Below are 14,936 nucleotides of genomic sequence, written 5' to 3' on the forward strand. Positions count from 1 at the left end.
TCTTCCATTCATAATTTAGACCCTTCTGTTGGAGATTTGAAAATATATTCCTAGACAGATGACATGTTAACAGAATCGTTTCATGGTTCAGTGTCTTCTCAGTATGATTTATCACTATCTGTAGGCACTGGAGGTCCCTTTTCAGGAGATTTATGATTTAGATCCAAGAAATCGTTTTGATGAGGGACTATGTTCACATCATTGCAAAACAGAACAATAACATTTTCTCTAAGATAATGCTTCCTTTCTTATTAGCGTTTTTAAGAATAAGACTCGGGCATGTAGTATCACAACTGTTTCCAAAACAGTGCACATTCATATAATAAAGTGTTCATGAATGAGAATGGTTTTTAAAATTTCCATTAATCCATGAACACACACCCCCTTCTCTTCCAAATCCACACAATAAATACAAAGATTAGGTCCAGAAGGCTAGTGTCTAATGAAATATCTCACCTAAAATTTAACTGACATTTTCTTCTTCTCTCCATCTTTGCTATTAGATATTCTCTGTAGGACAAGAAAAGAGGTTAACCACTGAAAAATGCTTAAGCATCTGGCCAACAGCACATGCTACGTTATCAAAAATACAAAGTTAACACTTCATATCTTAAAAAACAAACAAACAAAAAAAACAGTATTTTCAGAAATGTTCAGCATCCAGCATCTCCTACTATGAAACAATGGTCAGGTTTTCAGAAGAGTGCAGCACACTGGAGTCACCTGTTTTTCATGCCTGACTTCAGATACTCAGTAAATTCTGAGTGTTCACTTGCCCTCTGAAATTCAGTTCTTTTTGAGATAAATTCAATCTCTAATCATGTTTTCTTTTGCTGGACTCAATGAAAAGAAAGCTTTATATTGTTTTGCTCAAACAGATTTCTGGTAGCTGCTAGATGGAATTCTAAGTGTGAGAAACAGCACATGCGTGTCTCTTGTTCAGGACAAAGATCATCACTGTCAGGTCATCAGTGAACATATGTCATCCACATCATACTGCAGGCAGTTAGTAGTTACAGTTTAAAATACACTAAAAATGGAGAACAGGAAGTAACACATCTGTTTGCAGCCTTTCAACTACTGCTATTTATCTATCAGAAGCATTTATGAGCCTTCCACTAGAATTTTCATAATAAAATCCTTACCCCAACCAAGATGGGAGAAGAGAACTGCAAATAAGAAAGAGTAAGTCCTATTCTGACAAGACAGTTGCTGCTCGTGTTGAGGAGATGTAGGAGACAGACAGACATGACTGAGGCCTTGTTATCTAGAATGTCCTGTTAAGAACTATCTTCAGCCAAAAGAAGCACTTTCAGCAGACAGGATCCAGATCAGAGACGAAAGTATCTGAATCTTTGTCCAGCAACACTATAAGGACAGAGATGTTAAAACTACCAGATAAATACAGTTATGAAAGTACAGAGCTAAGAACCTCAGAGCACTGACAGAGAACACAAAAATCAGATATGTTGGTACCAGTTCAGGATTTTCCACGTTACTTCTCTTCTGGACCAGCTGCCAGTCTCATTTGTCAGCTCACAGGGCTGACACTACAAGCCCTGTTGTTCCTTATAGATACTATCTTCTATAGCAAACTATAAGAAAATCCTAATTTAAACAGTCTTTCAATGAGATATATACCTAGAATGGCATAGAGAGAATGTTTTTAGCAACTAGATACGTTTTTTTTCCACTGATGTCCTCTGAAGAGGTGAATGTAAAGTATTTGAAATGGTAATGATAAAGATAATTCTAGATTTAAATGGGCATAAGAGGCCTCCCCTTGCAACAATGCCCAAACATGGGGGGGGGGGGGGGGGTCCTATGATATATACACACAGACATGCTCCTTTGCAGATCTCTGGTCTGTTCAAACCAGTGCTTTGTACATTCCTGGCTCAGGTTACAGAATTGAGACATGGACCTGTGTTAGTTCGAGGTGATAAGCTAAACAGAAATCTTAAGTTTTAGAATAAAGATTTAATTCCTCGGCAGAGTTTCCTGTGGATTGAAATTTAACTATGCTTTGCTGAGTATTTCATTTTCTAAAGCAATGTCACTCTGACCTTCCCTACTATCGTTCTAACTGCTGTATAGAAAGAATAGAAAACTGTAATTTGTTACCTACTGGAAGAACATTTAGGCTTTGTAACTAGTAACAACTGAATTTACTACCTTATTTTCTTCTTATTTAGAGAATCCAAAAAGCATATCATGTTTGACTACTGTTATCTTTTCCCATTTTCTTGCTTAAAATAGCATAGAAAAAAACATAAAAGCCTAATTGTGTATCATTTGCTAGCACAAGTTGCGTTCAACACAGAAGGACAGAAGGTGCCTCCAGAGATTTTGGGGGTATGTAATTGCTGAGACACAGTACAAAATCATTCGTTCATTGGTTGATTCAAACCCTATAAAGTCAAAGTAAACCGCACAGATCTCATTGCACTTCATTTTAGACTAACACCTAGGTCCATAACTCACCAAGTTGATACTCAAAGTCAAGGCTAGTAGCACACCTACTGACTGTCCAGAGAAAAGGCCAACAACTAAACCAACAGAAACTTAACTACTTTAGTTTCCGACTTGGGAATGGAGGAATTCTGTGGAAACACACATACAGATTTTATTATCTAGTTTATTATCTATTAACTATCTATTATTATTTAGCAACTAACATTTTACGGTACATTCATGAAAACAGATTATTCACTCGTTGGTAATAAAAGTTGTGAAGTATTGAAAAGTTTTCTGCTAATGTAAAGAAATCAGCAGCACAAAAATCAGACCAGTTTAGCACACTGAAAGTAGTATAAATAGAAAAGTACAGATCTATAGTAGCCAAGAATGTAAGGGAACAAGGAAACAATTTCAGGTAACTCTGCCTGAGTGATGTCCAAGTGTCATTTACTGTGAATGGCAATTTCACCCCTTCTTCTTGAAACCAAGGTCAAATCAATCCAATCATCAAAAATTATAATGGGAGAAAACATAGAGAAATCAGATATATGCAGGAAGTCAATAACACATGACATTTATTGTTCATTATTCTCAGTATCTTTTTATGCTTCCAGACAAAATGGAGCTTGACTGTAGGGTACCAAAGTTACACCATCACTAAAATGTGATGTGGTGCCATTTTGTTTTAGTGAATTTAGTACACTAGTAATTGAACAATAGCTGAAACCTGATTTGCCAATTTCACATCAAACCACAAGAAACCACAGCTGAAAGAGGAGTGGTTATTAACAAATTAAATTACATGTCTCTGTCAAAAAGTAGAGTATGGGCTCATACACAAAGCTGGAGTTACATAAGGCTATATCCTGACACAGAAGTGATAGAATCCCAGAATTAGAAATGTGCACCTTCAGCTCCACTGAACTCCAATAGTAATGTGGCTTGAACGGCAAATGGCTGTTTTAACACAACTTCAGAAACTGCTAATGGTGACTTCCCAGTTGAAAGCAAAGCCTAGCTGAACAAGTTCTCCATTCTCACTATACCCCTGAGGTGCAGTAAGCTCCAGGCTTCAGTTGAGTGCCGCTGTCACCATCATGCACTGACAGCAGTCAGATGAGTGAGCCCTTCCTTCATCTCACCAGATGTGCAGAATTATGGCTTGATTTAAACCTCTGGTGGAGGTTTAAACCCCATCCTCTTATAAGGCAGCCAAAGTTTATCAAACAGAGCTAGCAAGTGGCACACAAAAATAAAAGGAGGGAGTTCTTCCAACAAAAAATAGCTAAACTGTAGACATCCTTGCTACTACACGTTATTGTAGTCAAGAAATTGTATTGAATAAATTCAGAGATGAGAAACCCACGCTGGGATACTAACTGCCTGAAATGACCAACTGGCTTAACATTTGCATTTACCATCATGATATTATCATGAAAGCAAAAAGTGTAAAGATGCCAGATCTCTGAACTTTGAGGATTTGAGATTGAACTGTCTTGGAAGGTCAGCTGCAATATAGTAGATTACTTCTAAACTGTCAAACTACTATAAGAGGGTGTCCTAGTTTCAGCTGGGATACAGTTAATTTTCTTCCTAGTAGCTGGTATGGTGCCATGTTTTGGATTTAGGATGAAAATAATGTTGATAACATGCTGATGTTTTTGTTGTTGTTGAACAGTGCTGCCCTCGGGGTGCACAGGAAGCTGGGAGGGGACACAGCCAGGACCGGTGACCCAGGCTGGCCAAAGGGATGTTCCACACCCTGTGGCATCCTGCTGAACAACAGCACTGGTGGGGTTGGCTGGGTTGGGGGGGGGAACAGGCTCAGGGACAGGCTGAGCAACTGTTGGCAGGTGGTGAGCAACTGCATTGTGAATCACTTCTTTTGTATATTCTATTATTATCATTATTATTATTGATGTTGTTTTTCCCTACCTTTTGTGTCCTATTAAACTGTCTTTATCTCAACCCATGAGTTTTACTTTTTTCCCCCCAATTCTCTCCCACATCCCACAGGGGAGAAGCGAGCAAATGGCTATATGGTGCTTAGTTGCCTGCTGGGTTAAACCACAACAGAGAAGAATGCACTTTCTGGTCATATTTACTCTCTCTCTGAATTGACTTCAAACAAGAGCCAGGAGAGAAGCTCTGTCTCCCATACCCCTGGCCCTTACGCCACTCAACACTCCTCATGGTCCATTTTATCTAACATGAATGCAGTAACCAGTAGCAGAGCATAGCTATAGCTCATAAAACACAGAGCAGAGGGAAATCCCTTGACTTATAAGTATAAAAGACTTCTACCATTCTATTAAGTAAATGTACCCATTATTTATTTCATCAAAACAGATAATTCATATTGGTCTTGCTAAGTTATAAGGAGATGCAACAGCAAATAGGCATAGAGAGAAACTATAGATAGAAATCAAAGCCCCCATAAGCCTTATTCTACGTATCATCCTATTGTTTGCTGTTACTTTATACCATTGATATGACTTCTGTCCTCTCAAGCTGTTTTGAGCACTGATAAAATTTATAGATATTGCTTTAGTAATCTGAAGCTTCCCTCACTGCCCTAATTGCCAGGATCTGTTTTGCACTTGTGCAAAGGACACAAGATGAACTGCTGCTTCAGTATGAATAATTTTGGAAAGAGTGTTGGCAGTTCATGTCTGGGCTGGGGAGAAGGAGATAACTATATGATGCAGAACCCAGCACAACTGCATCTGCATATAAATAGACTTAATCAGAAATGCAAATTGCAATCAGAAGAAATTTTAAAAGCTCGTGATAACTGAGCAGATAACAAAAGGTCAAACTCTCATATAGCTGAAGGTTTTAAACTGTTATCAGTCAGTGGCAATTCTTTCTTTACAAGCAAAATGTAGAAAAGACAAGTACATGCCAGTCTGTAGCCAATGGCAGACGAATTCTTGATATATTTCTCCTATTAACACAACTGTTCTTTTTGTTAAACCCTATTTTACACTGTTAATCAACTTATTCAGGAAGCATCAATGAAATGAGAACAAAATGAAAGCAAAAGCAGTCATCATGAAGTAATGCAGTTAATTTACATGACCACACACGGAAGCAATTTCTATCCTCTTTTCATATCCATGTGTGAGGATCCAGATTGTCAAATCTTACCATTCTTGGGTAAATGAAAAAATAAATGACGACTACTGTTTGCTGAAATTGACAGACTGTTTCATAGTATTGTCAAAATTGCGTGTTTTTCTTCCACAGTAAAAGCAGCCTAAGACTCTACAAGAATAACACTGAAAAATATTATTCAACATTTTCAAATGTTGGCTTCTTCCTCTTTTGGGAAAAAAAATCAATAGTAGCTAAGAAAAACACATTTGAAGAAAGGTACCTAGATATTATATGATTTTACTTTCTAAAATGAGAATATAATAAATGTTATTATACATCATTTCAAGGTGGTCTAACCATAAATTGTTGTAGAAGTCAGGCTGAAAAAAAAAGTCTTAACATTACATCTTTTTAATGTGTTTTCTTATGAGAGATTCTTAGGATTTGAAGCAAAGATGTTTACCAAATATTTCTTCACCTGACTAGGTTGGTTTTGAACAAACTAGTGAGCAAAGAGAGCCATCTAGTGTCATACCTTGGAATTTTAAAAAGGGTTTTCACCGGATGCATGTCAAATAAAGGAGGGTCTCCATCCCCCAGCTCAATAGCTGTTATTCCCAAGGACCATACGTCACATCGAGCATCATATGAGTAATCATACTGCTGTTCACAAGCAATGACCTATCAGAAAAAAAAAAAAAGGAAAACAATGCATTAACCTAATGCACAATTCAGGCCATCCTAGTATGACACATGACTCCACTGAGTCATGTCTAAAATCCTAAATAGCTTTCAAATGCTTATCTTTGCCTGTATATCCCAGCCAGGAAAAATCCCACAAAATGTAACAATAAAATAGAACTTCTCTTAGTTTTTTTTTTTCCTTTTATTTATTTATTTTTTTAATATGGTAAGCTCTGTGGAATACTTCAGATATTGATACAAAGAAATACACTCTACTAAATTCTGGTTTTGAAAGCACTTCCTACAGAAACCAATGCAATAGCAGAGAATACTATTGATGTTATTCTTACTAACTTCTATGACTATTCATGAAGATAGACTGATTTGCACAGCTGTTTTTTAGATAAGAATGTTCCATCAATCATTCCTGCCAATTTTGGTTTGTTTGTTTGTCCCTACTAGGTTTGAGTAGTTAAAAAAAAAAAAAAATCTTAATTAACATATCATGTACCTTGTCTAAGACAAATTGAAGTTAACAGGAATCTTTCCTTGGACATCACCAGAATTTTGTATCACAAACCTAATGCAGACTACCAGTTAACTAATTGTTTGCATTGTAACCAGAAGCTAACCATTAGATACAACCTGGAAACAATTCTGCATTTGAACATGAGATTCAAACTCAAGTTTAAATTTAGCCTTTATCTTTGCAACAGACCCAAGCAAAAAATCACAGCTTCATTGCCTTTCATTCTATCATGATTTGGAATTCTGTCTCAAGTTCACCTTCTCAAATTTAACCAATTATATGAACTGCTTTGAAAATGTCAGATCCCTGCATATTGCTAATATCTACTTCTGTGATTTTTCCTTAAAGTCTTAAATATTGTTGCCAATTTGTACTTGAGATAACCAGAAACTTCTGATAGCATGTCCCAGGATGGCTGTATCTGTGTTCCTATAAAAGGGTTTTGTTTGTTTGTTTGTTTTAAACTTGTGTTACTTCCAAGTTCTGTGTTAGGGCTTCAGTTTAGGACAGTGCTTTGCAGCTTTGCAGAGTAAAACCTGCAAGTCAGCATCCCAGGTAGCTGCTGGCAGACAGTCACTCAGAGCCTGCTCTAAGAAAATCTTTCCTGAAGAAGATCCTGATTAGAAACCAAGCTCTCAAATACTTTCTCCATAAACTCCCCTAACAGGGGCGCTCCAGGTTCTATTCAACATGCCCATAGGGCCTGCCCATCTTTTACTCTGGAACTCATGACCCCATCACTTACTTTATCAGAAATCAGGGGTGTTGTAAATACTATTTAAAATACTACAGCAATGCATATGATTTTTTTTTTTGGGGGGGGGGCAGTTAGTCACTAGTTAATTCCCTTCTCATCAACAGAATGTCTTGAGTGAAAGCTCTGAAATATTTCTTAGTTCCTCAGAGAGTTCATTATAACCTCAATTTCATCCCAGAAATTCCTCATCTCTTGAAAAAGACAAGTTTTACAGTGCAATAGGCAGATGCTATGAAACTCAATAAGTCAGCTTTAAACCACCACTCTCATTTCAGAAGCCTACATGATAATTTCATTTCCTTATACCATGCCTTAAAGAGAAGGAAAAGAAATGAAATTTGTTGTAGAAACTTGTAAGAAAGTCAGTGTGGAGATCCATCAGCAATATTGAAATAACTTGTTCTAGAGACACCACACTTGGCATTGGCTGGAATTTCCTTCAATGCAGTTTTGCCCAGAGGTTGGAAGGGATACTTGTGTTTCTTGATTGTTTGTTTCTTTATACAGTTCCCAAAGCATCTGCATAGCCATGGACACTTTAAAAAAAAAAAAGTCATGCAAGTCTGCTTCCAAGGTCATGACGCAGAGAAAGCTGAAAGTGGCTTATCCATATGTGACTAATGAAATGCACTTCCTTTTTTAATACATGAATAATATTTATCTGCTTGTCTGAAAAACCTCTAGAGCCCATCTCCTCACAGTGACTATCTCAATAGTTGCCTGGTTCTCATAATTGTGCTGAGTCCTTTGCAAATACTTGGCTATTTGTTCTCAAACTTTATGAGGCAGATGAATATATTCTTGTTTTCCAGGGAAGGAAAAGAAGCATCTGGTCAAGGTCACACTGGACATTAGCAGCAGCGCCAGGAACATAGCTGAGGTCTCCTACATTCAAAGACACCACCACTTTTTACTCTATAAGCACACTAAATCGCTTCTAAGTACGGGCCAATGGCAAAACTTGCTATGTATCTCAGTCTTAGAAGGTTTAACAAGCTACACCGAAACAATATGAGCATCAAAGGGCTTTGCATTCATGATGGATGATGAAGAGAAGGTATACTGGCACTGTTGGTTAAAAAGAAAAAACAAGTCTTTGAGTTTCTCTCAGCATCACAATATATTAGATATCAATCAAAGGGAAAAGAATGAATAAAGCATCTCTGGGTGCCCCGGGCTCCACCACTAACAGCCACACCTTCAGTACATACAGCACATGGTGGTAAAATGACACTACTGCAAAATGCTGGCACTAAACACTGTCAGATTCTCCTCTGTTCTAGTAACAGAGCCTGAAATGATTGTTTTAGAAAAATATTCCCCTTAATTTACATTCTCTTTGTTTCCAAAAATTCAGCCAAGGGACTTTGCTACCAAGTACCTTTCAGACAGTTAGCATGGGTATAGCGAAATCAGCCTCACAGAAAATGTACAAAATGAACTGCTTTTCTGACACTGCATATGCAGCGTGTAGATGGCTTTAATGATCGCTGTGGTTTGAAATAAGTTTTAAATTTCTGTGGAACTTATTATGAGAATCTTACCATCTTATGCACCACTTATAGAAGCACCAGTGGTGCTAATTTTAATTTTCAAAGCAAGAGTCTGATTTTACAACTTTTTCCTTGATGAAAGATCTAGATGGAGAGTTCGCTTTATATGTTGGATAGCAGAGATCACTACCTCAAAACAAAGTCTAAATAAGAAACAGTTCTCTCAGTCAGAGTTTACGAGCTAAGTCCTCGGGAATGCCCCAGTTCTGTCTTGCCTTTAAAACAACTGGAAATCCCTGAAGAGCACAACTCTCTGAAAGCCAAATAAAAAAGGAAGAATACCATTGACTTATCCTTTATTATGTTCCTGTCTCTACAGGGAACTCAGAGAGACTTATTTTTTGGGACCATCTGTCCTTTTCAGTCAGAGCTCTGGAGCTCAAACTGCCTCTCAGCTTCCGAGGCTCTGCTGATTCCTGCTCTGCCCAGCCGGGTGTGAAGGCAGACAGCCTGGAAGAAATGATCTGAAACTGAAAAACACGCTACTTCCTTTCTCTACCTTGTGCAAAGACTTCATCACATCTGTACCTATTTTATATCCAGCAAAATCCTCCCTTGCTGGTACAAGCAAAAAAGAAGAGGCAGTTTGCTTCCCCAGGCAGCAGCGGATGATGTAGATAATCTCGAGATTTTCCAGTGAATGCCATGGGAATAAGCACCAAGTCCTGCACTTTGGCACAGACTGGTTACGTGCACACAGCAGCCCAGGTTGCTAAGGAGACAGACCGTCACCTTTTGTACTAGTTGTAATTTCATCATGGTTTCACACCCAGCCATACAGCATTAGGATGGAAAACACCTTAACATCACACAGAGAAACAGACAATAGGATGGTAGTTGTCAATATCGTTTCTGTTGAGGGTCAAAGTCAGAGTGAGGTGGGGGGCAAATCACTGGTCTGCCAAAAACAGCACATAAATGAATCAGTCACACAAACTGGAGGGCATTTCGAGAAGTCGGTGATTAGGCATTCTGTGCAATTTATAACGTCTACAGAAATACAACACTTCACAGAAATACACAACAGTTCACTCCCTGACAAGAAGATTTTCTACTGAAGGATATAATTCTACTTGTTTTGAAATCATTGCAAATATTTTTTTGAACTTCAGCAGGTGCACAAGCAGATCATGGGGTGGATGTAAAAGAGGCAAAACAGATAATACAGAGAACTAGCTGTTATTTGTACACTGGACATACTGCTTATGGGCAGAAAGTAAGCTATACTACATATGTTCATATTCACATATGTTCAGCTGAAGCAAAATACATCAAACCTTTCAAAGCTTACCTGGAATTATTAGAAGTGAACTTACTTCCATTTTGCCTCTGTACAGTCAATGCACGTACAAAGGACAGCTGCAAGCACACACAATACAGTAGACTGATAATAACAGTACAGATCTGCTACCTGGAGACAACTGCTACACAATTAGCTCTGGTGACCCACCAGCAGAAGCAGCTCTGCAGTTAAAATGTTGACGCTCCTGAAGAAAGGCTGTGCTGCTCTCAGCTGCCGTAGCTAACTAAGCAGCTTATGAGGTGTGTGAGCACAATGCTGAAAGCAGAGCACTGCATATGACAAATAAACATGGCACAAAATACTTACCCTTGCTGCAAGGAGAACAAAACTGCTAAGTATGAAAATCAAAATAAACCAACTGAATTTCTGCTTTCCACCTGACACTATGTAATCCAACTTAATTTATCTAGATGGTAAATATACAATTGAATATTGTTATAAATCCTATGTTCTCAAAAACAAAAATACATCACAACTCTTTCACCATAGCATTTAGCAGCACTGGAGATATTGAATTATCCAGACCAAAGTTCATATATATGTACTTATGGTATAATATATGTAGATTTGTCTATGTAAATACACATGTATTTGTATTTCCCCTATCCACCCCTCAAGCACATTTACACTATTAAAACAAGAGCAAATTTGTGGCTGAAATTGGTTCCATATTCCCCATCGTCTTATTTGTATTTCAATTCCTTATTTATGACTGTCATTCAAATTTCTATCAGAAAACAGTATATTGTTTAAAGTGTTCCCAAAATAAAAAGCAATTAATATTTAAATAATTTGCATTAGTAATTATTTCAATTAATGTTGATCCACTGAAAATTATATATAAAGTAATCAATTTTGTTTTTTGACAGCTGTGAATAAGTGATTTTTATTTTTACCTCACCCAATCCAAACATTCCTGAGACCATTAGACTGCCCTGACAGAAGGCTAGATCTGTAGGGAAATGGAGTACCTCTTATTAAACCAACTGATACAGGAAGGAAAAAAGATCAACTTTTGAGCACACAACTGTTTTGCTTTATACCATCAAAATTAAGAAAGGGGAAAAATAACCAAGGCAAAAACTAACATTTATTTATTTGCTTCCTAAAAGTCTGTGTTCCCAAAAATATATCACGCCAGTCAAGTCTCAGAAGGTGGCACATTAGAGTCACAGGCATTTCAGTTATTTGTGGCCATTTAGAGACCTAACTCTATCCCATTCTCTGTCACTGACCTGCTATAAATATTTCACTTTTGTGTCCCTCCTTTCTTCCACCCAGTCTTGCTCCAATGGTTTCCACCGTTTTTTCTTCCCTGCTTTCTTACACTTAAGGTGTAGCAGTTTCTCTCTGGCATGCCTACACCACTTACCACGTGCCACAAGACCAAACTCAAAGCCAGTGCTGAATTCCAATAAAATATCTCATGTTCCTAAAAATAATTTCTAACACTGTCCCACTGCTTTAACCTCCAGAAAGCAGGGTTGTTATTTCAGAACACGTATCAAGTAGAAAATTCCTTTACACCCTACACTTAACATACTACCATAAATACAGTAATGATATCAACAAGAATTGTTCAAATCACAATGTAGCAAACATCATTCATACGATTCTTCATATAAAACATTTATTTTTTTCCCCACTAAATCTGTGGGATTTTCAAGAATTTCACCATTAATCCTTACGCTAGATAAACACAAAATTCTGTAGAAGCAGCTGAAATTTTCTCTATGCCTACCTGTGAAGTTTCTCCCTGAAACTGAATGGTGATTTTTTTATTACTATTTTTGAGTGCACATTTTTTAATATTTTAATATTTTCTATCTTATGTTACTTACTGTAATTCACAAAATTAAAAAAAAAAGTAGTTACAGTTAATTCAGTAACATCTTAAAAGCTGCAAGAGAACAGTTGTTGCACATTTTTGGAAGATGTTAAGAGGAAATATTTTCAACATTATCCTTATTAAAATCAGAGAGTATATTGTTCCTTATGTTTCTTTATCACAACACGCACATACTGTTTCACTGTACAACTGTTTTTAAATGTCTTTCAGGCAGAAAAGTGTATATATATTCTTGAAATCTATTTATGCTATCTAAGGTGTGAATTCCTCCAGTTCATTATAAATCAGCGTTTACAAAAATGCCACGCTTAGTTGGCATTTAAAGGCATAGTGAAAATGTGAACATCAGAAGAGCTAATTTTAGCTAATAAGGAAATACAGCAAAGAGACCTAGAGCTATTAACAGGATGGTGACCTTGAGTCCTATGAGGTAAGCAAAGAGCTGTCAACTAAGATAGACTGAAGTATGGCAAAATGAGAATATATTCAATAGTTTCAGGGGAATGTATCACTGTACTTGTTTATTTAGAGTTAATTAAAAAGATAAGCCCAGGTTAGTGACGACATTATATTTTCTACATTATTTTTCCAACTCAGTATTTAACTATGCAAGATATATTTACTATTAAATGTTTATGTGCTGTGTTGTTTTGTTTTTTTTTTCAAATTTTTTTCATGTTTCCTACAATAGAAAGGTAAATAAGAGGTAAGTAAGAGAAATCAGCTCTAATCTACAGCTTCCAAAAGAAAGCTGGTTTTGGTCCAGATTCTAAAGCCTGAATATAGCCCTTACTTTAATGAATACTGACTTCAATAGAAAAGCTGTTGTGAGTATTCACAAATGAGATTTTTCTCTTTATATATTTTTCTGCAATACTACAGATATCTTTTTAGCGCTATTTATTTTTCATACTGGTTTGGTTACCTTTTCTCTAGGTCATGCAGAAACAGTTTCATACTGAATGCAAATATTATTCATTGTTTCAGTATTACACTTATTTCACACACATATGAACAGATTTAAAGATTAAAAAAAAAAAACACAAAGGAACACTGGGGGAAAAAAATTAAGCTAGTCACCTATTGTTCTGACACTCCAGATATTTATTCTGATGCTCAGATGAAATCAGTTTTATCCCCAGAAATATGCATTGATTCAGGAGGGAAAAGGAAAATAATCTGTTGTTTCTGCGGCAGTCTGGCCGGTTATTACTTCATCTTCTCAGGACAGTAACAAATACCCAAAGTACAGAGTTGACACAGCTTTAAATAATAGTGTGACATCTGAAATCTCTCAGAAATCAATAGCAAAATAGAGCCAAAATTTTACCTCTGATGAACTCATTATTATGAAACTCATATGATACCTTTAACAATGTTGGATCTCTTTCCTACTGTTGTGTGTCATATTTCAAAATGTAATTCTTTAAAGGATCAACTACGTTCTAAATTCATTTCTTTCAAACAATAAATATATATGTACCATGTCATTTTCTAGCAGTTATCAATAAAATATAACATTGCATTCTTTGTGTTTTTAAATTGCCTTCGGCATCTCTTCAGTTCTGTCTGTCTTCAATGATCTTTTTCTATTTCTGTTTCCAAAACTAGATTTGGGCCAAAGAAAAGGTACAGATTCTAACTGCGTTTGTTTCAAAAGTCAAGTTTAGTTTCAAGGGTCTAAATGGCTGGATCGTGATAGCATTAAGAAACTAAAACGTGAACTGGGACATCAGAAGCAAGTATGGTGGTTTGCTTTTGTGATATTTCAATTACTCATGAAAAAGAAAATTTGCAATTTAATTCTGACTTGGTTTTATCCAGTTCTGCAATGAAGGTTGAAAACAAGACATGCTGAGGTTTGGAACGAGGGATGTAAAGGCAGTTTTGTTCAGAAGTTTCAAATCTGGTTCCTCCTGGTAGCATTCAACATAAATTACTTCACCATAATAGCAGCAGCTTTCAGGTAACCTCAGGTGTTTGGCAATAGGGAGCTTTAAATCACTACAGTACTTAAACAATTCTGCCTTACTTATCTTTTTTTTTTTTTTGGCTTGACTGTACTCAGTGTTCCAATTTCTACATGTCTATGTTTGTAAGTGTGAGACAATACTAATTAGGTTAAACAGCAACAATTGATTTTCTGTGAGTCTCCTTTAAAGCTTCTCTATCCTTGCCAAGTTCATCACTTGCTTCCGCACTGTTTTCTCTGTTTGCGTTTTCAGCAACTTTTTGGTTAATCCTGTGCTCTGCTCAAAACAAATGCTCAAGGACAAATCTTTTTGATCTGTCTTGTTACTGCTATTCAAGCCTCAGTCATCAGAAGGAAAAAAAAAAAAAAAAAAAGAGAGACAGCCCTCTAAGATGTCCCAGTCACTCACAACAGTTAAACTGCTGCTTTTCATGCTGACCAGCAAGAACACAGAGCTGAACAGGCCACCTTATGCCTCAGCCACTGCTATTTTCTTATGATCTTTTGCTATTGCAGGTACCACATTGTATAATCTCTTTGATGCATCTTGCACACCTGAGCTTAAAACATGACGTTTTTCCTTGTTATACAGACTACTCCTTATCCAAGCTTATCTAGTAATTTTTGTTTCCAGCATACTTGTGTCCTGCTTATATCCAGTTATTCATTCATATCTGAATATTTTCCTGTGGTTTACCACAGCTTCACTTCACAAGGTTCATTTCTCTGA

The 14,936-nt window shown here is 36.7% G+C and overlaps 1 protein-coding gene across 1 annotated transcript in view; it reads right to left on the bottom strand.

Annotated features, from left to right (window-relative positions):
- The window catches only part of MYO3B (myosin IIIB), a 192,291-nt gene that overhangs the window by 144,008 nt on the left and 33,347 nt on the right, over window positions 1-14,936 (bottom strand). The window contains exon 8 of the mRNA XM_050711421.1: window positions 6,095-6,240. Coding sequence (XP_050567378.1) covers window positions 6,095-6,240 — 146 coding nt within the window. The remainder of the gene's footprint in view (window positions 1-6,094; window positions 6,241-14,936) is intronic.

The sequence above is a fragment of the Cygnus atratus genome, chromosome 6 (genome assembly GCF_013377495.2).
Source record: "Cygnus atratus isolate AKBS03 ecotype Queensland, Australia chromosome 6, CAtr_DNAZoo_HiC_assembly, whole genome shotgun sequence".
Classification (NCBI taxonomy): Eukaryota; Metazoa; Chordata; class Aves; order Anseriformes; family Anatidae; genus Cygnus; species Cygnus atratus.